The following is a 24,239-nucleotide window of genomic DNA, read 5'->3' as shown; positions in this document are numbered from 1 at the left end:
TATGGCCACTGTTTCCTTGGAATATCTTTTTCCAACCTTTCACTTTTAGCTGATTTGTATCCCTGGATCTAAGGTGAGTCTCTTGTAGACAGATTATGGATAAAATATCTTTATCCATATATCTTTTGATTGGTGAGTTTATTCCATTCACATTCAATGACATTAGTATAAATGCATTATTTACTTCCATCATTTTATTGTTTGGTTTTCATATGTCTTATAAATTTATCTCTCTTTTTACTCTTTTGGTTATCCTATCTGATGGTCTTCCATTCTACACTATCCTAGACCCTCTCTTCTGTCACTTACTTTCGGGCTATAAGGCTCTGTAGCAGTTTGACATAGTTGTGAATTCTAAAAATAGATACTGGATTATGTTTGCAAACTGGTCTGTACCTCAGCATGATTAAATTATGATTAGGGCTTCAACTGGGCCACATCAGTAGGGTGTTAAAAGGCACAACAAAGGACAGAGTTGGAAGGATTTTGATGTTGGAGTTTTGATTTGGAGTTTGATGCTGGAGTCTTGAGCTGGAGCCCCAGGAAGTAGGCACACAGAGGAAAGACAAGCAAGCCCTGGGAAGAGAGGCCCTCAGCCACGAGAAGAACACAAGAGGAAAAGAGATGGCTCCTTAGACAGAGCAGAAACCCTGGGGAGAGAAACAGAGCTGTTCACCTGATAGTCTACAGCTGACCTTGTGGAAAAACAAAAGACCTGAGCCTGGAGAGAAGCCAGCCCTGGGAAGTGAGGAATCCAGGAAGCCTGAACCCTAATAGACATCGGTGGCCATCTTGTACCAACACACAAAAATAAGACTTTGGTGAAGGTAGTAACTTATGCTTTATGACCTATTACCTGTAAGTTCCTACCCCAAATAAATACCCTTTATAAAGGCCAGCAGATTTCTGGTATTTTGCATAAGCACCCCTTTGACTGACTAATACAGGCTCCCTCTAATGCTTCCTACAAAGCTTGATTCTTTTTTACAAACTCTCTTAGATTCTATTTGTGAATACTGTAAACTCATCTTCATATTTAAAGGACAATTTTAATGGATAGAGAATTCTCATTGCAAATTCTCTTTTAGCCACCTAATTATATCATACCACTGTTTTCTTGTCTGCATGGTTTCTGATGAGAAATTCACACTAAATCTTACTGGGTGTCCCTTGTATGCGATGGTTTGCTTCCCCCTTGCTTCCCTCGGAATACTCTCTTTTCCTTTGGTGTTTGACAATCTTGAGTAGTATGTTACGGAATAGGTCTATTTGGAATTATACTGATTGTGATATGTTGTGCTTTTGGGATATGTAAGTTCATTTCTTTCATGAAAGCTGGGAAATTTTCAGCCATTATTTCCTCACTCTTTCTGCCCCTTTTCTCTTCTATTCTCCTTCTGGAACTTCTTTTTTTTTTTTTTTTTTTTTTTTTAAAGATTTATTTATTTATTTAATTTCCCCCCCTCCCCTGGTTGTCTGTTCTTGGTGTCTATTTGCTGCGTCTTGTTTCTTTGTCCGCTTCTGTTGTCGTCATCGGCACGGGAAGTGTGGGCGGCGCCATTCCTCGGCAGGCTGCTCTTTCATTTCACGCTGGGCGGCTTTTCCTCATGGGCGCACTCCTTGCGCGTGGGGCTCCCCCACGCGGGGGACACCCTTGCGTGGCACTGCACTCCTTGCGTGCATCAGCACTGCACATGGCCAGTTCCACACGGGTCAAGGAGGCCCGGGGTTTGAACCGCGGACCTCCCATATGGTAGACGGACGCCCTAACCACTGGGCCAAAGTCCGTTTCCCTCCTTCTGGAACTTCTATGACACCTATGATGTTGCACTTCATGTTATCATTCAACTCCCTGAGACCCTGCTCAATTTTTTCCATTCTTTCCTTTCTCTGTTCTGTCTTCAATTTCAGCTATTCTGTCTTCTGCATCACTTATTCAGTCTTCTACCATTTTTCTAATTTGCTGTTATATGTCTCTAGTGTGTTTTTCATCTCACCTATTGTCTTTCATTCCCATAAGCTTCTATTCAGGTTTTTAAATTCTTCTTCGTGCTCACCCAGTGTCTTCCTGAGGTCCTTTATCTCTTTAGCCATACTGCCTCTCACCTTGATTTGATTTTGGAGATTTGCATGAACCTCACTGATTATGCAAATCAATATTGTCTCAAATCCTATGTTTCATCTGGGACTCTGATATATTCCTTTGCTTGAGCCACCTCTTCCATTTTTTTAGTATGGCTTATAATTTTTTGTTTATGTCAAGGCATTGGAATATGATAGTGAGTTTACGATGATGCTCAATTTTTCTCTCTTGCATAGGGATTTAGTGGCAGGAGGCTGTGTGTTACTGCCATTCTTTGATTCATGGTTCCACCTCTTCTAGCTCTTTAGGATTATCCCTGTTTAGTTGCTCAAATCTGTGCCATGGACCCAAAAATGGCTTGCAGACCCATTTCCCAGGGCCTTGGGGAGAAAGACTATAAAGACCTGAAAAAGCCTCTCTTATTATTTCCTTTTAAGTTCCTTACATGCACTTCCTTGGTCCCTGTGATGGTTAGGCTAATGTGTCAACTCGGCCAGGTAATTTGCCCAGTTGTTTAGTCAAGCGAGTACTGGGCTAACTGTAATACAAGGGCATTTTTGGACTTTAGTCACCACTGACTTTACTGCATAGATAGCTGATTACAATTATATCAGTCAGGGAGATTGCCATCAGCAATGAGTGATGCTTTATCCAATCAGTTGAATGCCTTAAAAGGAGAAGTGATTATAGCATACAGGGAGAATTTCCCAGATCATCTTTGGACAGCCAATGTCTCCCAGAAACTCATCAAGGACTTTCACTGGACTTTTTGAAGCCCCTGGTTGCAGCCTGCCTGCAGAACCTGGACTTGTGCATCTCCACACTCATGTGACAGACTCTGATAAAATCTCTTACTATTGACAGATATCTCTTGTTGATTCTGTTTCCCTAGAGAACCCTGACTAATACAGTCCCCCAAAAGATGGTGCTCTTTATTAACCCTCTCAGTTCAAATCCTGGTTGGACTGTATTCACTACAACAATGACTGCAACAATGTGACAGAGGATCCTGCCTCACATCTATTCAGAGCCTTGCAAATTAAACTTTCTCAGAAGTTGTTCTCCAACCTTTGCCAGCAGTCCCTCCCTTTTCCCAGGTAGGAAATAATTCCACTCCTCTCCATGTCTTCAACAACCTTTCCTAGTCAGTAGTGAGGGTGTTTATGAGAACTGGATATCTTTTGTCCCCTGCCCAGCTACTAGGGCAAACAATGGCATGGCTTCACCCAGCCCTGAAGGGCTCATGGAAGAGCAGACCCAATTTGTCAGCCAAAAGCTGAATCAGCTTTATGCTGCATCTCTCTCTCTCCCCTTTCCTGGGGTGGTAGATCCTTGTGGCCCCCACTGACCACAGCCATTGGCCAGAAGCTGGAGAAATGAAAAGCTATCTCCTCTAAGGGTGGGGAGATAGATGTCAGCAGCTGCAGCTTTCACTCGAGTTTTCCTTTTGAGATTCTTTTCCTTTGCCCCCTCTCTCTTCTGGGTGGTGTCTTTCTCTTGGTGCCCTAAACCCTAAAACAATTTTTTTTTTCAGGCCATTTCTGCCTGTCCTCTAGCTACTTTTCTGGGAGAGAAGTGAGTCCTTTGTCTCTCTAATCCTTTATCTTCTTGGAATTTCCCTCTCCTAAAATTTTCTTCCTCTTATTCTCAAAGAAGCTTTAGACTACACAAACGCCACACTGAAAATACAGAGGATTCCAACACACCTCATCCCCTCTCCCTCCCACTCCATAAATATTTTTAAGCACCTCTTATGTGAAAGGCAATGTGTCTGCTTTCTTGCTACACACAGCCCTTGTTTTCATGAAGCTTATCTTCTAGCAATTGCAGCAGGCATTTGAAGCAATGCTAAATAAATTATTAACTCACAAAAATGGCAAATTCTAAAAAGTAAATCTCAACTCCAAAAGTGCAGGTGCTTTGAGAATATATTAAAAAAGGTCCTGACGAAGTACTCAGAAAACCCTGAGCTGAGACTGAAATCAAAATAATATCGTAAGATGATTTCTAACTTACATATGGAAGGCCTATGCTAACTTTCATCTACACCACTCTGATATATTACTAGTGGTTTCAGCAAATTTATGCCCTTTTTATTCAGTCTTCACTGACCTAGTTACAAAAATAGGTGCTTTCTCAGAACTTTTCTGATGGCTTAAATACTGTAGTCCCCCAGTTTTGTTTCTGTTTCTTTGTTTCTTCTTGATCTCCTTTGTAGTCTTATCCTTCCCATTCATAATAGTGGGTAACTGCCAGCCTCTGGTTCATATCCTTCTATGTCCATTTTATCATCATCAGACATATTTTTACATGCCTTTTAGACACACAGCAGTGAAACAGATGCTGAGAATATGATCAGTATAAGACACTTCTCTTGCTTTAGAGAGGCTTACAATCTAAATAGGGAGGCAGGATATACACATTTTTTAAAAATTAAGAGGTAGTAAGTGCTAAGGAATGCGAGATACAGAATCACTCAGGACTAGACATATATTTGGGAACCATGTACAATAGATATTAGTGATTAAAGATATCTCCAACAGAGAAAACTGAAAGTAAAAATGAACAGCAAACTAAGCCCTGAGCCTTGGAATACATCCAAATTTAGAGGGTGAAAAGAGAAAGTGAACCACCAGAAAAAGAACCAAAAGTGATCAAGGAAAACAGCAGAAGAATCCCAACAGTACAGAGTCTTGAAAGGCAGAAGAAGAAATTCAAATTAAATGATAAACTAATGAATCCCAGTGAAGTCTGATCTTTATATCCACTTGCATACCACATATTTCCACTTAGAAGTCTGAAAGGTACCTCAAGTTCAACATATCTAAGACAAAATTGATGACCTCACCTACTGACCCTCCTCCCAAAATCTTTAGCATCCTCCATTGGTAATTAGCAAAATAGAACTTCAGTCTTTTCACTCATCAATTCAAAACATTTCAATGGAGTCTCCACTATAATGGTCCCAACCTAACTTTCCAGTCCTCACCCTACTCCCTCACTCCCAAATCTGCTTAATACCAGTTTTCTATTTAAGCATCCACAGTCTTCTCCTCTAAAGAAGAAATTTACTGTCTGAAAACCAGGTAAATTCAAAGACTTCTTCCACAGAAGGGAAAATAGCAAGAACAAATGATGCTAAATAAACTGCCATGTGTGATTCACTTTCAAAAGCAACTTTTAGAGAATATCAGAGAAGCCACAAGATAGATATATGCTAAAGCCCTCCTATCTCCAATGCTATTTATAATGGTGACCCTGAGATGGTAAAATATCCTGAAGTGCCTTTTTAGCACAGAGTTTCCATCACTTCCAATATAATTTTAGAGCCAGATATTTTAATTATACAAACCTGAATAATGGAAATTCAGGTATAATATAAATAGGTAGTATATTTTTAACATAGTATTCTCTCAGAAAATCATTTTCCAAACTACTAAATTAAACAGAGATCTGTAACCCCTACCCCCTTACCCCGACAAGAAAGGTTCTTACTGTTGTATTCATGATTCCTGTGCCATGTGTTCGAATTGAATTAGCAATGTGCCGAATATTAATAGTGTTCAAATGTTTGTTATTGCTTGTTCGTTCAATAAAAATCTGCAATGAGACAAATTTATGCTCAATAACAACACAATCCATGGCAGACACTGGTCAGACACTTATCCAAAGAAAATTTTAAAATCTATTTCATTAAAGACAATTTAACTGATATGGTGTTTAAGAAAATAAAGCAGGGAAACGGACTTTGGCCCAGTGGTTAGGGCGTCTGTCTACCATATGGGAGGTCCGCAGTTCAAACCCGGGCCTCCTCGACCTGTGTGGAGCTGGCCATGCGCAGTGCTGATGCGCGCAAGGAGTGCCGTGCCACGCAAGGGTGTCCCCCGCGTGGGGGAGCCCCACGCGCAAGGAGTGCGCCCGTGAGGAAAGCCGCCCAGCGTGAAAAGAAAGTGCAGCCTGCCCAGGAATGGCGCCGCCCACACTTCCCGTGCCGCTGACGACAACAGAAGCGGACAAAGAAACAAAAGCAGACAAAGAAACAAGACGCAACAAATAGACACCAAGAACAGACAACCAGGGGAGGGGGGGAAATTAAATAAATAAATAAATAAATAAATAAATAAATAAATAAATAAATAAATAAATAAATAAAAGAAAAGAAAAGAAAAGAAAAGAAAGCAAAGGAATAAGCAGGATAATCGCTAAATAATTATTTTTCTTTGTTTATTTTACTAATTTTCACACTTGAGAATCAATTCCTTGCCCCTCATCCTTCCCACTATATATCCACACACATTAGAAAAAAATCTCTAAAACTTACCTGATTGTTGAGATTATAGAGGTATCGAGACACAAATATATGAATGTTTCTCATAATTTCCAAAACATCTAGACCCTACAACACAATCCATAAAGAAGTTCTATTATTCTTAGTTTAAGATAAGTGAAATGTGCATCAACACAGTGACTTATAATTAAGTTTCCTGAGATTAAATTATTTAAAGAAAGAACACTAAATACAAAAGGTATGAACAAAGGTTAAAAAACTTTCTGACATGGACAATCAAGACTATCTGCTGGGTAAAACCTGGCTCCTTGTTTGCTTATTTCTTTTGTGCAGACAGGAACGGTTACGTTTGAATGTTCAAAGACCTACGACCTACAATCATTTTTCCCACTGCAGCAGCTTGGTATTGTTTATGAATTCCAAAAATAGATATTGGATTGAGTTTGTAAATTAATCTGTTCCTCTGGGCATATTAGATTGTATCAGATTCAGCGGTTTCACTTTTACTTTATTAAATCAAGATTAGGCTTTTTTTTTTAATTGACTTTGTAATAATATTACATTAAAAATATATATATGAGGTCCCATTCAACCCCACCCCCCCACCCCACCTCTCCCCCTCCCCCAGCAACACTCGTTCCCATCATCATGACACATCCATTGCATTTGGTAAGTACATCTTTGGGCACCTCTGCACCTCATGGTCAATGGTCCACATCATGGTCCATACTCTCCCCCATTCCATCCAGTGGGCCCTGTGAGGATTTACAATGTCCGGTGATTGCCCCTGAAGCACCATCCAGGGCAGCTCCATGTCCCAAAGACGCCTCCACCTCTCATCTCTTCCTGTATTTCCCCATACCCATCAGCCACCATGTCCACTTTTCCCAATCCAATGCCACCTCTTCTATGTGGACATTGGATTGGTTGTGTCCATTGCACCTCTATGTCAAGAGGAGGCTCAGATTCCACATGGATGCTGGATGCAAGGATTAGGCTTTTATTTGACCACATCATTAGGGTAACTCGATTTGAGTCTGTGTCGCTCCCCCCTCCCCCCCCCCCCCCCAGCTCCCCTCTGTATATAAACAGATGCTAAATCAAAGACAAGGAAGTAAATACATGGAGAAGGAGAACACAGAGAGTTTAGTTTTGGACACTGGAGCCCCAGGGCAAGAGCTGAGCTATATGCCTGATATTTTGCAGATGAAGAGACCAGAGCCCTGAACAGCTGAGAAAGCCTGGAAAGAAATGAGCCCCAGGGAGAGAGATAAGCCTTGTTAACCTACAACTGAGATCAGAAGAAGCTGGGACCACAGAGCCTTAGGAAGAAAAGGAAGGCTGAACCCTCACAGAGCCTGGCAGCCATCTTGCTCCAACACATGGCTTTGGTAAGGGAAGCAACTCTTTATGATCTTGTGACTGTAAGCTTCTATCCCAAAATACTCTTTATAAAAGCCAACCAATTTCTGGTATTTTGCATCAGCACCCCTTGGCTAGCACATCAACCATCCTTAAAAAGATTTTTATCTGTCTTTCCAAGAATTTTCTCTACATTTTAAAACAAAGTAAACTAACTGTCATATTCTAAAAGGTAGCTAGCACTTGCTAGAGACCATTTATAAAAAATGCCCGCTATTTTTCAGCCACTATGCAAGGTTCTTTATATGTTATTTTCAAAAAATGAGGTAATTTTCTTCTAATTCAGACAAATAAACTGAAATTAAGAGTTCTCCAAAGCCAAATAACTAGGTAAGAGATAGAATCTAGATTTTAGAAAGATTAATTCCACATTCTTACGCTTCTTTTGATTACACCACACTACCTTTAATGTACAAGTTATTTATTAAGAATTCTTCATTCTTCAGATATTACTTTAGCATCTTGTGGTTTCACATAAATTGTTCCATAGCTTCTCAAATTGAGTCTCAAAGTAAAATCATCATGCCTCTTTGATTATGTTTTTATCATAATCATAGCTATTGTCATAATCTATTCTAAAAATTTGCTGAGGCATTTTTTTTCTCCCACCAGCTGTGAGTACATTAGCTGGAGCTGTTAATATTTATCTTTCTGTCCTTAAACCTAGTATGCAGTAGGTTCTCAAATACTTGTTGTATAAATAAATGAATGAAAGGATATACAAACTCATCTTGGAAACGGTCTTTATATGCAGAAGGATGAAGCAAAAATTATGATCTCTAAATTCAAGAACTAATTGTTTTTTGGTAAGTATATGAGACAGGCCTGGATTATCTTAGCAAGAACTGCATGCCAATTAACTATTACCATAAACTATTATATTCATGAACTATTGTCACATTGTAAATTAGCATAGCTAAGAGTTTCTTTACACTCCTCATTTCAAGAACAAATACATTTATAATTATATAACTTTAACTATTTTTCTAAGATATTAAAATGTACATACTATATTCAGGTCTCAAATCCTTAACTGTGAACTTTATTGAACTTTTTACAATTCTGCAGAAGTCATCCCACCATCCCAATGTGTTTCTAAAAATTAACATCTAAGTCTAAGTATATTTCAGATGTTCAACAGGAGGCTGATTATAAAGAAGCATGTGATAAATTATTTCATTAAGCAAATTAGCAACCACCTTATTTTTGTTCAAGTATGAGGTTTTATATAGCAACTATTTTCTTAAAGCTAAAAGAAAAAAAGATTTTCTAATGATATCATGTTACCACGCTGCAGTAAGATTATGCTAGAAACATTTTATACTATACCTGTTCCAAAGTCTGACTAGGAAGATGTGCCTCTGTCATAACCAATCCATAACGTTGAGTAGCTAAATTTCTCATCTCACTGTAAGTGGCCCAGTCATGAAGTGCAACTGTTGTCAGATTATAGAAAGTTTTGTCTAGATAGTGAGTTACATAAGCTACAAAAAAAAAAAAAAAAGGAATTTTGACTCACTGAACAATAGAAAAAGAAATGGAGCTAAAAAAAAAATAAACTTGTCTTTGAACATTAAATTTCTTTCAATAAAATAAGGTGTTAACAAAATAAAAATGAGGAAAAAACAAAAAACAATTAAAGAATATGTAATATATGAAGTAACAAGATACCCACAAGTTTTGTTTTATGTTTTTAATAATTGGGGTAAAAAGTACAGAATATGATTCTAATAAGGAAAGCAGAACACTCACCTCGAATGTCAATGAAACGATTGAAAAACCGAATTGGGTTCAGAGAGAAAAAAAGGGCAAGATCTTTCATGCCAACTTTGAAAGGGTTTCGGTCATCCAGCTTTAAGTGAGTATGCACAGAAAGTCGCAGGTCTTTCTCTATTTCTTTGCACAACTTATCCAGCAAATGCTATGCATGAAAGAATTGATACCATAACCTTAATTTTTCAAAATGATATTCCAATTAGTAACTAGCTCCCTAAATACTCCATTCTAAAACCAGATTTTTATTGAGAAAGTAAAAATTGCTTTGCTTTCCATTTTAAGGCAATGGTATTTTTATCAAAGAGCAGTTAAATAAATTCTAAACCTTTATTTTCACTGTACTTTAAGTTTATTACTCTTGAAAATAAAAAACTATTGACTGCTGGCTTCATTAATAAGGAATGTGAATATACAATATTAATACTTACAAAATACAAAAAAACAGCAAAAAAAATTACAAGAACCAAAAGCAAATGAGGAAAGTCCCTGAAATCATGCAAGAGGAAAGAAAAAAAAACATCCTTATAGAAATCATTAAAAATCACAACATTCATCAAACTAAAGATAACAAAATGAATATCTTTTCTGATCTACCATGGGGTTATTAAAAAAAAAAACAGACATGGATAATCTTTTTTAAATAGTAATATTTAATATAAGAAATCATATAAAAATTTTCATAGATTATAAAACCGAAGTATGCTTATATTCTGAAGTTTACTCATTTTTAATTCTGCCCTCCAAATAAAAATATCACTAGATGGAAATATGCAGCACTCAGTGTTTATAATACACAATTCATTAAAACAGGAAGGACATATTACATTGCATTTAAATTATTTTTTTACACAGCTAAGTCTTTTAAAACTATAATTTCCTGCTATTAGATCTCCAAATGAAATTCATCAAAATATTAATAACTAAATTACCTTAACTGTATTATCATTACAAGCACACACCATTCAAACCCACTTTGCATTTGCAATCTTCAAATCTAGTTTTCTACATAAAAATTAGAAACTACAGACCAACTTAACCTAACAGTGATACTATAACTAAAAATTGTTCTTTTGTTTTACCTAGTGATTCATAAACGATAGTTTTAACTGAGTGAAAGCTTATTACTATGACCCCCCCCCCAGTTTTTCCAAACACTGGATTTCAAGTACATTTTCAGTTCTTCCATTTCAAATATGATGTTACCTCATTTAAAATTTCCATAATTTCCTTGTCATAGCAATCCAGAAGTATTTCATAGGACTCTAAATGCCTTGCATGCATCATAGCAGGTACACAGTCACGTAAAGCACTGAACATGTACTAAAAAGAAAATTTAAATGTACATGAATTGAGATAAACCAGAACTCATTTAAACATGACAAAGGCTAATTATTTGTCTTTAAAGGCAAAACCTCAAGGATAATTTGTTTTTCTGCAAGATTACCTCACTTCCTGAAAGAAGTAAGATTTTATTCTCTACACTACACAAATACTTCAACTGAATATACAAGAAATTCTCATTCATTTATCCTTTTCTATATTGAGCAAACATACTTATTCTCATAAACAAATAGAAAGATGTGAATAACATGTACTTTGCTAAATAATAAATGTCAGGTTATTGTGACACAAACTAAAATCAAGTGAAATGGGAATGATTAGGAATGAGGGGAGGGGTTAAATATAAGACATTAAAATTAACTTCAATTAGTACTAATATTAAATTTAATTACAGACTATATAAATGCTAAGTATGGATAACACTGTACAACACGGTTATTAAGAGTCAAATTTTTAAATGGTTTATTAAGTCAAATGATCAGTTGTAGTTTAAAACTCATTGGAATGGTTTATACCATGACTAAAAGAATGACAGGTTTAGTCTTTGATTATTCTTTACTTACATGTAATCTGGCTGCATCAATGGCATTTTCATATACATCATCTAAATAAATTGGGAACACTGCTCGATGCCAGTATAAAAAACAACAGTTGCACTGTGTTTGGACTCTACAATGTAAAAGTAGTAATTAATGGTAATAAAACTGAAGTATCCCAAAAAGATAATGAAAAGAAAGGCAGACTTTATATAAAGGTAAGACTCTGTCTTCATTATTTTTGCATTCCCTACATCCCTTAATCCAAAATTTAGTACAGAAAAGTCACAAAATTAATAAATTTCAAATTGTTACAATGGTAACAAAAACTCCAATACACAACACTGTCAGAATTCTGCACATATGCTTTAGTTTTAAAAGACAGTTGACAACTAATAGAGATTCCTTTGAACAAGAGGATTAAAATAAATTTATTTTCAGTATTATTTGCTATGACTACAGACTTAAAATACTTGCATCACAAGTACCATTCTACCTGTACCAACAATGCAAGGCCAAGCCTTTCTAAAAAGTATAACAAAGAGAGAAAAGATCACATGAAACACTTCTATAATCTTTCCTTTTGGGATAAAGAAATGATTTCTAAATATCTTATAATGAAAATAATTAGAAAGTTCAAGCATGGAAAGTTAAATGCTACTAAGTATAAAAATGTCAGCATCTCAGAGCAATAACAAAACATTATAAATATAAGCATTAAATAGAAATTGAGGTGAAACTTTAATCCAGCTGGGAATCAAAATCAAAATTCAGAAGACCCATTTTTACTTCTAGAAACACAGTGCTTGCTTAATGACCAGAAAACAGTAAAGTCACAGAGAGCTAGAAAAATGAGCCTTCCAAAAACTAATTCAGAGCCCACTCCAACCAAGATGGCAGAGTGAGACATTCCAGGGCTCATTCTCCTAACAGAGGCTTTGAACAACCTCTCTATTTTTAGAGCTAGCAGAAACATCGTTCTCAAAGTTCTGGAAAACAGTCAAAGGGTTGCAGTCACAGGGTACGTGCCAAATGAAAAAGGCAACTTCAAAACAGTAGGAAAACCTCCTGGTATCTTGACGCAGAGCCAGCCCCCTGGTTCCAGAGGGAGCAGAAGGACCTTTGTGCATGCAAAGAACCTTCGCAGGACATACAGTGAAGCACCCAGAACCATGACAAAATGCTATTTTCTAGAATGAGGGCATTCTTACCTGCATAAAAAGGGGAATTCCTAGGCCCACATATTCATGCCCAGGACAAGACACATGCACAGAAAAGAGCTGTGCATTTTTTTCCTGGAATACTACCCAAACTTATTATTAGGATAGCTAAACTCTGAAGGTAAGCACTTGCACGAGCCAATCTGTAAAGACTAAGACAGGTATTTTCTTTTTTCTTTCCTTTTTAAAAATCAGTTCCTAGCATTCAAGGAAATACCTGTCATATCACTAGTTGGTTACAAGGTATGGAACAGATATTTCAGAGTCTAAATTCCAGATATTACACAATTAAATATCAAAATATTCAGGTTGTAACAGATTATAAAACATACAAATAAACAGGAAGCACTGGTCCATGCAAAGAAGAAGATCATTGCATCAGAAACTATCAATAAAGAGGACCAGACCTGGAACAAACAAGACAAGACTTTTTTTAAAAAAATGGTCCAAAATATGTTCAAAGAGCTAACAGAAAACATGGGCAAAGAACTAAAGGAATCAGGAAAACAAGAGATAAACACAAAAGTCTATCAATAAGAGACAGAAACCATGAAAAGGAACTAAACAGAGCCTAGGACTACAATAACAGAAATTATCCCTAGAGGTCTTCAACAGTAGATTGGAACTGGCAGAAGAAAGAATCAGTAAACTTGAACATAAGACAATTGAAGACATTCAATCTGAGAAGAAAAAAGAAGAGTGAACAGAGCCTGAGAAACCTGTGGGACATTATCAAACATATCAATATACACATTGTAGGAGTCCCAGGAAGTGAAAAAAGAAACGCCATAGACCACTGGAGGCTCTGAGGGGAGTGAGAGGGAAAAATAGGTGTAATTTAGGGGCATTTTTGGGACATGGGAATTATCCTGAATGACATTTCAACGATAGATATAGGCCACTGTATACCAAGTAATATCTTGCAAAAATACATGTGCAGGAGATGGTGTAAACAACAATGTAAATTATTATCATCAATTAGTGACAATGCTCCAAGATGTGTTCATCAACTGTGACAAATGCACCACACTAATGAAGGATGTGGGAGGGCTAGGGAGTGGGGCATATGGGACTCACCTATATTTTTTGTGTTAACATTATATAACCTAAGTTTCTTTAAAAAAATAAAAATTAAAAAAAACAAAGGCCACAGAGACTACCTAAAGAAACAATGGCTGAAATGAAAGACATGAATATACACATCCAAGAAACTCAACAAACTCCAAACACAATAAAACCAAATAGACAAACATTAAGATATAGTAAAATCAGACTGTCAAATGTCAAACAAAGAATCCTGAAAGCTGCAAAAAAGAAGCAATGTCATATACAAGGAAGCCTCAATAAGATTAAGTAATGATTTCTCATCAGAAACCATGGAGACATGGCAGTGGGATGACATATTTAAAGTTATGAAAGGAAAAAAATTGCCAACCAAGAATTCGATAGCCAGCAAAACTGTCTTTCAAAAATGAGGGAAAGATTGTCATTCCAACATAAATAAAAGCTAAGGAGGTTTGTCACCACTACATTAGCCCTATAAGAAATACTAAAGGGAACTCTTCAGGTTGAAAGGAAAGAACACTAGAACAAATCAAAGTTGTATGAAGAAATAAAGATCTCTGGCAAAGGTAATGGCATGAGTAAATACAAATGCAAGTACTATTATATTTCTGGTAAATTACTTTTTATTTCCTATAGGATCAAAAATGCAAAAGCATAGAAAGTAAAGATAAATCAAAGGTTTTGGATTTATAATGTATAAATACATAATCTGTGACAAGAACTACATAAAGGTACAGGGATGGAAGGTTATAAGAACACAGTTTATGCATGCTACCAAAATTAAGTTAGTATCACCCCTCATGAGATTGTTATAGATTAGGATGTTAAAACCTGATGAATGTAGCTGGGTTTATGTTTGGGGAGATGGGAAGGTTCTGGGAATGGATGGTGGTAAGGGTAGTGCAACCCTCTGAATGTGATTAATCTCACTGAATGGTATGCTTAGAAGTGGTTGAGGTAGGAAATTTTATATTGAATATATGCTTCCACAATTAAAAAAAAAAAAGCAACTAAAAAACAATGACAATTAAATACAATATATGATCCTGGACTGAATCTAATAATGAAGAAAAGGCTCAAAAGATTTTATTGGGACATATGAAAAAACTGGAATATAAACTAAGCTACTAATGACAAATTTCCTGAACTTGATAACTATACTTAAGGTGGTTACATAAGTGAATATCCTTGTTTTTAGAAAATGTCCATACATTCAATGGAGCATGTTGTATACAACCTACCCTCAAATGTTTAGAAAAGAGATAAGATGGACAGACAGACTGAAAGATAAGTGGCTTGACGGATGGATAGATAGAATGATATGGTAAATGTGTTAAAATGTCAAAATTGGTGGATCAGAGGATCAGGGGATCAAGGAAAGAGGATGAGTAGCTGGAGTTCTCTGTTTGGGCTTTGTGGTTTGCATCTGCCCTGTAAGTTTGAAGTTATTTTAAAATAGAAAGTTTATTTTTTAAAAGATGGGAAAAAACCTAATTCAACTTAATGACTAGTTAATGACAATAAAATTCAAATTCATACCCCAAAATTTACAGAAGATTATTTGTTATGAATCTCTAAAGTGTCTCAAAAATAAAGGAATCAGTGTTAGAAAACAGAAAATTTAAAAGTCCAGTAGAGATAACCAATCATAACCACCACAATATGCAAAAGGATCCAGCAGATGCTATGAAGTTGCATCTGGATTTTCTCATGTGACTTCTTCCAGATGTTATATTGTTAATGTAGAAACAAAACTAAAGAAATATGATCCCTAATCTCACTCTCACTTTGGCCATGCTAAAAGAGTTACACAGAGGAACTAATGCGCTATCTGGATTTTACTACTACTTCTACTACACTGAAAAGAAAATCCATGTTTCTATTAATCCTGCCTTTTGAGGAAAATTATATTTGCTAGTCTCACTTACCGTTCTCTAAGTTCACTGATAAGATCCAGTTTTTTCATGACTACTTGAAGTGGAAAGAGTTCTTCATCTTTAAATGTTTTCTATCAGAAAGGAGGAAAAAAGGCAGAGAAATTACACTCAAAGTATGTACAGGATTGCTGGGTCAATAACAAGGGAAATGTGAAAGCTTAGATATCATTTTTATTTCATAATAACAATATACTTACCATTTGTGTGCCAACACTTAGTGCCAAAGAAACAATAAGTCGTCGTTGCTTTGTGCTTGGTCCATTTAGGGTATTTTCAGCCAAAACTAGAGCAGACAGTACATCAAGACGCTGTTCACTATACTTTTTGTCAGAAATTACTCTTTTCTTAATGATAAAAGTAGAGAAAACAGGAAAATAGTTTTGTTTTTGAGGCAATAAAAGACTCAGGAGAAAAATTACATTTTTTCCCCCCCAATTCAATTTAGTTAGACAAATTCTTTCCACACTGAAATCCTTCTAATAATGTTGTGCACTTTGCTTCTGCAGCATTGTAAGGAATACCAAATCTATTAGTCATACTTTAAAAGTATCACAGTAATTTGAAAATATTTCTAAAACACATAATGAATCAAATGTCAAAACTACATACAATGGTAGTTTTTAATAGAGGTATGTTAATGTATTAAATGCTGTAACATCAGAGAAAAGATAACCCTGATAACTCTAAGTAAAAATCATAAAATACCATGACAAACTAAAACTCAAGAAATATGATCAAGAATATTATGTTTGAAAAGGCTAAAATGGAAAACACATATAAAACAATAAAATTATGTTGAAAAAATAATCACTTTTGCATTCCATACATCCCTTAACTCATACCTTGGCTACAGAAATAGAATTAAGAGCCTGATGTTGAAGGTGCTGTGTTATATGTGAAACCGAATCAGCCACAACCATGCTTCTTCTATAGAACATATGCTCTACTGCCTAAAAAGAAATGGAAGTAGTTGTGTACATTAACTTTTTAAAATAGTTCCAATCATTTTTATTAGATTATTTTTATTTACTTGTATAACTACCAAAGACACATGAGCAAGGACAGTCACAGTATTATGTGTAATAAGGAAAAACTGAGAACAGGTTAAATAAATCATGGCACTTCTACTATATGGAATACTATGCAGCCATTCAAGAATGAGATAAGGATGAATCTCAGAATCATTATGATAAGTGAAAAAAAACAGAGATGACAGAATACATGCTAAATAATTCTATTTAAATAATATTCTAGAAAATGAAAACTAATCAATAAAGACAAATATCAGAAGAGTGGTTGCCTAGAGCCGGTGGTGAAGGCAGGGATGGGCTGAAAGGCACACTAGAAAAAATCTGAGGGTTATTGAAATGTTCTGTATTGTGATCATGATGGTGATGTCTTCCCAGGTATAAAGATTTATCAAAATTCACCAAATTATTTACTCTACATGAAAAGTTTGTTGTATAGAAATTATAACTCAATAAAACTGATTTAAAAATGAGGCAAACCCCCATGGTATCTTAGCCCCCTCTCAATCAGAAACAGAGTGGGCATCACTATCCCCAAATCCTCAAGATTGAAGAACATACATACGGAGGGAATGCAACTATGAACTAAAGTAGACTTATGGGAAGTGGACTTGGCTCAATGGATAGAGCATCTGCCTACCACATGGGAGATCTGCAGTTCAAACCCAGGACTTCCTTGATCTGTGTGGAGATGGCCCACGCGCAGTGCTGATGCGTGCAAGGAGTGCCGTGCCACACAGGGGTGTCCCCCACGTAGGGGAGACCCACATGCAAGGAGTGTGCCCCATAACTAGAGCCATCCAGTGCAAAAGAAAGTCCAACCCGTCCAGGAGTGGCGCCCCACACACTGAGAGCTGACACAGCAAGATGACGCAACAAAAAGAAACACAGATTCCCAGTGCCGCTAGTAAGAATAGAAGCGGACACAAAAGAACACACAGAGAATGGACAGAGAGAGCAGACAATTGGGGGAGGGGGGAGAAGGAAAGAAATAAAAAAAGAAATCTTTAAAAATAAATAAATAAATAAATAGACTTATTATTCTAGCAATGAAAGAACTTGTATCACTGATAAAAAGGCATTGGTCACTAGAGGTTCTGAGCAGAGGGAGAGGGATCAGTAGGTGTAACGTGGCCATTTTGGGGACATTGGAGTTGTCCTGCACGACACCGCAATGATGATTACAGGCCATTACATATTTTGTCGAAACCTATAAAATTGTGTGATGCATAATGTAAACTATAGACCATGGTTAGTAGCGATGCTTCAATATGTGTTCATTAATTGTAACAAATGTACCACACTAATGAAAGATGTTGTTAATCAGGGAAGGTGTGGAAGGCGGAGGGGTGGAGTATATGGGAATTCCCTATAATATTTGTTTTTATTTTAAAAATTAATATTTTTTATTACAGAAGTTGTGAACTTACAAAATAATCATGCATGTGTAGAATTCCCATACAATAATCCTTCACCAATACACCACACCATTGTGGACATTTATTAAAGATTATGAAATAATATAATCAGACTATTATGGTCCATAGTGTATATGTGGCATCTTTTTCCATACCTCTCTATTATTAATACAGTATATCTTTGGCATTGATGCAAGCATATTACAGTATTGCTGTTAACTGTAGTTGTATTACTGTAACAGCAATGTATACAGGTTACATTACTTGTATTTTTTCCACATTACCACATTACTTCTCCACATTACCACTACCCTGCAATAGTGACGTACTTCAATCTTCAGCATCTCTCAGTTCACTGTGTTATTCAGTCCCCAGATTATTTTCTAGCTTTATTTCAAATGAGTTATATCCCTAGACTACCCTTTTTAGTCACAATCCCATTTATAAACCAGCTGCTACTCAGTATAATGTGTTACCATCAACTCTATCCATTTCCACACATTTACGTCCAAGTTAATTAAAACTTCTATATACATTAAGCATCAGTACACCTTCACAACCCTCCTATCTCCTAATAACCTATACTCTAGGTTTTAACTCCATGTGTTTATTCTTCATATTTAATTCATATTAGTGAGACCACGCAATATTTGTCCTTTTGTACCTAGCTTGTATAAGGTGTGAGATAAGGGTCCTCCTTATTTCTTTTGGCAAGCCCCTGTATTTTCTATGTGACATTTATGTTATCTAAAGCTTCATTTTAAAAAATGAAGTAAGCTATATGTACTGTTATGGAAAGAAAACCAAATCATATTGTTAAGTAAAAAAAAGTATTTAAAAACTAGATCTTAAATTCTATACCTAGAATCATACTTTTTTATGATAGCAATTTCTAGAAAAATATATAAGATATCAACAATGATTTTAATGATAAATAGAAACAGGGAGTTAAGGGATTTTCATTATGTATGTCATTTCATTCCATATGAATATTTCACCATTTTTTGGAACCAATTTTAAGAAATCATTTTCCCTTTCCATTTTCTGTTACTATACATAGCTGACTTTTTAAAATACTATTTAGTATCTCTGCTAAACCAGAGACAGTTTGCCATTTTACATTTATATATTCTACCTGAATAGCAATTTTTAAATTACTGAGGTGCACCAGCTGCTATAAAGACAAAGTGGAAAATTAAAATTACAGATAGTTTTAGCCAATTTCAAGCAAAACCCATTTTTTGAAATAAGGTATAACTTCATAGGTATAACTTTAAAAATCCTGTATAACATTATAAATGTTCTTATTTGCAAGCCAATCAAGTCTAAAAAAGAAAACTCTTTAGAAATATATTTGTTAAAAATAAATATATTCATAAGTATGTCATATGAAAACCTCAAATAATAGACAAATTTCTATTTTTAAAAATCAATTACACATCAAATAAATCAACATAATTAGAAGCAGGAAACTAATTAGTAAATTATAATGAAAGGAAATTCAAAAGTCTAAGAACAACCTGTAAAAATGTTTTTAGATGCTAATGGATTTATCTAGTAAATTCTTTCTGGTTTTTGAGTAAAACTAGTTTTTATAACATTTAAATTGTGTCAAGACACAGAAAAAGAGACGAAAATTACACAATGTGTTGGAAGCACATAAGTATTAAGGGAAAAAGAAAAAGCAGAGCAGGTTAAAACATTCTCAGTACCCCCAGGCCTCAGTTCAACCCATATCTATTCGCCTAACTCCTTTATTGCCTTCCCATTTCTGTTAGCATCTTTTTAATAATACTACCACCCCACCTCCCACTCCCCAGCATCCCTAAATCACTTTACCCTATTCTACTTTTTCTTTCTCCTTTAAACACTTATCTGCTTCTAACACACTATGTAATTTACTTATTACTTTGTTTATTGGGTAAATTCTAGAATATAAAGCAATTTTATATTACAAGTGCCTAACGGTGTCTAACACAGATTAGGCATTCAATAAATATTTTGAATTAATTTATTAAGGAATTAACTTCAATGTCAAGATGCCTTATAAGCACAAAAAAACTAAAATGGAACGAACTCATTTTGCATACAAAGACCTTTATTTTAGCTCATTAATTCAATCCAGATTATTTGCCATCAGTAATGGCAATGTAATCAGAGGCAAGTTATTTAATCTTTCTGATGTGCCTCCATTTCTCACATGTAAAAGAGGGCTAATAACAGTTTCTACTGCATAAGGTTGTTGTGAGGATTAGTGTTAATACAAATAAAGCATTTACAGTGCCTGCACAGAATAAGCACTTTAGGTGTCAGCTATTATTGTATTGTTAAAGAACTGCTTTCCTAGTATGATAAACATATAATTCACAACTACAAAATAGGGCATATTAAAGCAATGTGCTTTAAATTCAAGACAGGAATTTTTCCTTTTATTCTGAACACACTAATTCCCTAATAGGAAACACAACTGTTTGTTTACAGCTATATATCCAATGCCTGACAGTGTGTGTTTCATACAGTATGCCCTCATATAATAATTTATATGCTAAATGAATCAATACATTTAATGATATGAAAGGTTATGAAAATAAATTCAATAAAATTCAACACCCATACCTTAAAAAAAACAGAATGCAAAAAACTTACATTCAGAATACAGAGCTACTTTAAAACAGGCTATGACTACAGATGATCTAGTCTGAACCTATAGCCAAAAAGATACTTTTAGATTAAAGTATTGTGTTGGTCAGCCTGTTAGTCAGTCAGTCTGATGCAAAGTACCAGAAATCTGTTGGCTTTTATAAAGGGTACTTATTTGGGGTAGAAGCTTACAATCACAAGGCCATAAAGCTAAGTTACTTCCCTCACCAAAGTCTGTTACAATGAGTTGGAGCGAGATAGCTGCCAGTCTCTGAGAGGGTTCAGCCTTCCTTGTCTTCCTAAGGCTCCACGGTCCCAGCTTCTTCAGGCTTTGTCTCTCTCTCCCTGGGGCTTGATTCTTTCTGGGCTCAGCTGCTCTGTTCTCTCTACAAAGTCAGCTGTAGACCTCTATTCCCAGGGCCTCTGCCGTGTCTATGGAGCCATCTCTATTTCTTTGTGTTCTTCTCCTGTGTCTTTACTTCCCAGGGTTCCAGCAGCAAAAAACTTTCTCCTCTGCCCTTTAGTTTTCTCTGTGAGTCCCTGCTCACCAAGAGGGAGGGGACTCAACATCCTACTGACATGGCCCAATCAAACCTTAATCATAATTTAATCAAGTAAAAGTGAAACCTCTGAATCCAGTACAACCTAATAAGCCCAGGGGAACAGACCAGTTCACAAACATAATCCAATATCTATTTTTGGAACTCATAAACAATATCAAACTGCAATAAGTATTATAAAATCGAGATCAAAAAAGAATGCCCATTATCACAAATATTAATAGTATTTTGACATTTATAGCTAATGCAATAAAGAACTAAGAAAAATCAATATTAAAAGGTGAGGAAAATTATAACAACATATGTATAATAACCAAGATAATAAAAAAGTATCAGGGAAGCGGCTGTGGCTCAAGCAAATGAGCTCCTGTTCACCATATGGAGGACCCGGGTTGGATCCCCAGGACCTCCTGGTTAAAAAAAAAAAAAAAAAGAAAAGCAAAAAGGCATCCCAGACCTGAGCAGTGAGGCAGGCACAGGCCCGAGCCCAGTGAAGTGAAGTACCGAAAGAGACAATGATGCAACCAGATAGGGGGAAAAAAAAAGTATCAGAATTTTTGAAATGTTTGATAGATCTATTAACAAAAATTAGAAGTATTTCTATACACCAGGATTTAACAACAGAAAATGAAGTAAAAAGTATACTCATTGGTTACATTGATTTGTTTACACTGACTACACTGAAGAGCTTATATTTATAATAAAAATGCATTGGCTCCAGATGTGTTTACAAAATTTATAAAGAAAATTGCTCATCTGGGCCTAGGTACTGAGTGCTAAGATAGGTAAATCTCTCTCCATGATTTCGGCCGAAAATTTTATTATTTTTATGACTCAAAGAACATTAAACTAAGATTTTTACTTAAAATGCTCCCAGATTCCTAACACCTCCCTGAAGAAGGTGAAGAATTTACTATTAACCCAGATCTCATAGAATAGAAATAAAATTCCATCAACCATAAGCTCACAAAGAGCAAAACATGAGTAAAATACACCAGTATCAACTAGAATCTGAAGAAACAACAAACAACAGACTCAAACTCTTAACAAAGACTGAAGAGGACAGAAAAAGAATACTCTCCAACTCAGTTTATAAAGATAGCAAAACCTTGATAACTAAACCAGATAAAGACATTATGAAAGGGGGGCGGAGGACTTGGCCCAGCAGTTAGGGCATCTGTCTACCACATGGGAGGTCCACGGTTCAAACCCCGGGCCTCCTTGACCTGTGTGGAGCTTGCCCATGTGCAGCACTGATGCAGGCAAGGAGTCCCCTGCCACACAGCGGTGTCCCCGTGTAGGGGAGACCCATGCGCAAGGAGTGTGCCCCATAAGGAGAGGCGCCCAGCGCGAAAGAAAGTGCAGCCTGCCCAGGAATGGCGCCGCACACACGGAGAGCTGACACAAGATGACGCAACAAAAAGAAGAAACACAGATTACCGTGCTGCTGACAACAACAGAAGCGGACAAAGAAGACACAGCAAATAGACAAAGAGAACAGACAACTGGGGTGGGGGGAGGGGGAAGGGGAGAGAAATAAAGAAATCTTTAAAAAAAAAAAAAAGATCACCAGTTCATGGATAAGAAAATTTAATATCATAAAGATGCTGGATGCCTCATTGATAAGCAAATTTCAAGCAAAAAGAGTTCTGTGGTATTTCAGGTTTTTGTGGGGGTTTTTTGTTTGTTTGTTTTTAGTGAAATTGACAAGTTGATTTGAAAATGGATGCAAAGACCCAAAAACAGCCAAGACACTCCTGAAGAACAAAGATGGGAAACTTTGTGCTTTCAGAGAGCATAGTATGGTATTTTCATAGTGGAACAAAATAGAGAGCAGAAGCAGAGTCACGGGCATACAGAATCATGATATATGGAAGAGGTGGTAGTACAAGTTAATAGGGAAATGATGCATTAAAAAGGTGCTAGATCAGTTGGTATCAATATGGAATATAAATAAAATTGGATGTGTACCTCATACCATAAACAAACTACTAATTTCAGAAAGATAAGTGACTTAAATATAAAAATCAACATAAAACTTTTAGGCAAAATCATAGAATAGGTAAAGGAGATATGAGAAGGACTACCATAAAGGATAAGATTGGCAAACTGAATGTTTAATAAAAAAATTAAGAACTTTTGTTCATCAAAAGCCACTATGCAGAAAATAAAAAGACAAGTCAATGTACAAGAAGATATCTTCTACACAGAAGGGATTAGTGTTCAGAATAAACTAACACCCCAAATAAACTTTTAAAAAAAGCAAAATATCCAATTAGAAAATGAACAAAAGACGTGAACAGATTGTTCACAAAAGAAAAAAGTTAAAACTATTTATTAACAGTTAATAAATAACTGAAAAGATAACTCACCATCATTAACAGTCAGGGAAATGACACATTTAAAAATCATAATCAAAACTATTTATACAAATGAATTTGACCAAAAAAGAAATAATACAGACTGCTAATACCAAAGGGGACATTTTGCAGAGGAATGCAAACTCTAATATATTGTGGGAGGTATGATATAACCATTTTGGAAAACAATTTGTAATCACCTTAAAAAGCTGACATGTGCGTAAGGCACAGTCCAGCAATCCACTTCAAGGAATATGTCTTAAAAAACTCTTAAACGAGCCCACCAAGAAACATATATAAGAATGGCAGCAGGGAAGCAGATTTGGCTCTACGGATAGAGCATCCGCCTACCACATGGGAGGTCCAGGGTTCAAACACAGGGCCTCCTGATCCATGTGGTGAGCTGGCCCACGTGCAGTGCTGATGCGCGCAAGGAGTGCCCTGCCACGCAGGGGTGTCTCCTGCATAGGGGAGTCCCACGTGCAAGGAGTGCGACCCATAACAAGAGCCACCCAGTGCGAAAGAAAGTTCAGCCTGCCCAGGAGTGGCAGCCGCACACACGGAG

At 36.1% G+C, this 24,239-nt stretch overlaps 1 protein-coding gene across 4 annotated transcripts in view; it reads right to left on the bottom strand.

The window, feature by feature from the left end:
- WASHC4 (WASH complex subunit 4) overlaps positions 1-24,239 on the bottom strand; it is a 121,837-nt gene that overhangs the window by 53,580 nt on the left and 44,018 nt on the right. For all 4 annotated transcript variants that reach the window (XR_187743.5, XM_004446776.5, XM_004446777.5 and 1 more), the window contains exons 16-24: positions 16,511-16,618; positions 15,866-16,012; positions 15,660-15,739; positions 11,474-11,579; positions 10,773-10,889; positions 9,546-9,714; positions 9,123-9,277; positions 6,405-6,479; positions 5,579-5,683 (exon numbers count right to left, since the gene is read on the bottom strand). Coding sequence is in view for 3 of the 4 variants with exons in the window: in XM_004446776.5 (XP_004446833.1) it covers positions 5,579-5,683; positions 6,405-6,479; positions 9,123-9,277; positions 9,546-9,714; positions 10,773-10,889; positions 11,474-11,579; positions 15,660-15,739; positions 15,866-16,012; positions 16,511-16,618 (1,062 nt within the window). In the remaining variant the exon portion in view is untranslated. The remainder of the gene's footprint in view (positions 1-5,578; positions 5,684-6,404; positions 6,480-9,122; positions 9,278-9,545; positions 9,715-10,772; positions 10,890-11,473; positions 11,580-15,659; positions 15,740-15,865; positions 16,013-16,510; positions 16,619-24,239) is intronic.

Source organism: Dasypus novemcinctus, chromosome 12 (genome assembly GCF_030445035.2).
Source record: "Dasypus novemcinctus isolate mDasNov1 chromosome 12, mDasNov1.1.hap2, whole genome shotgun sequence".
In the NCBI taxonomy this organism is placed as follows: Eukaryota; Metazoa; Chordata; class Mammalia; order Cingulata; family Dasypodidae; genus Dasypus; species Dasypus novemcinctus.
Note: the sequence above shows the minus strand (reverse complement) of the source record. Positions and strands in the feature narration are given on the sequence as shown.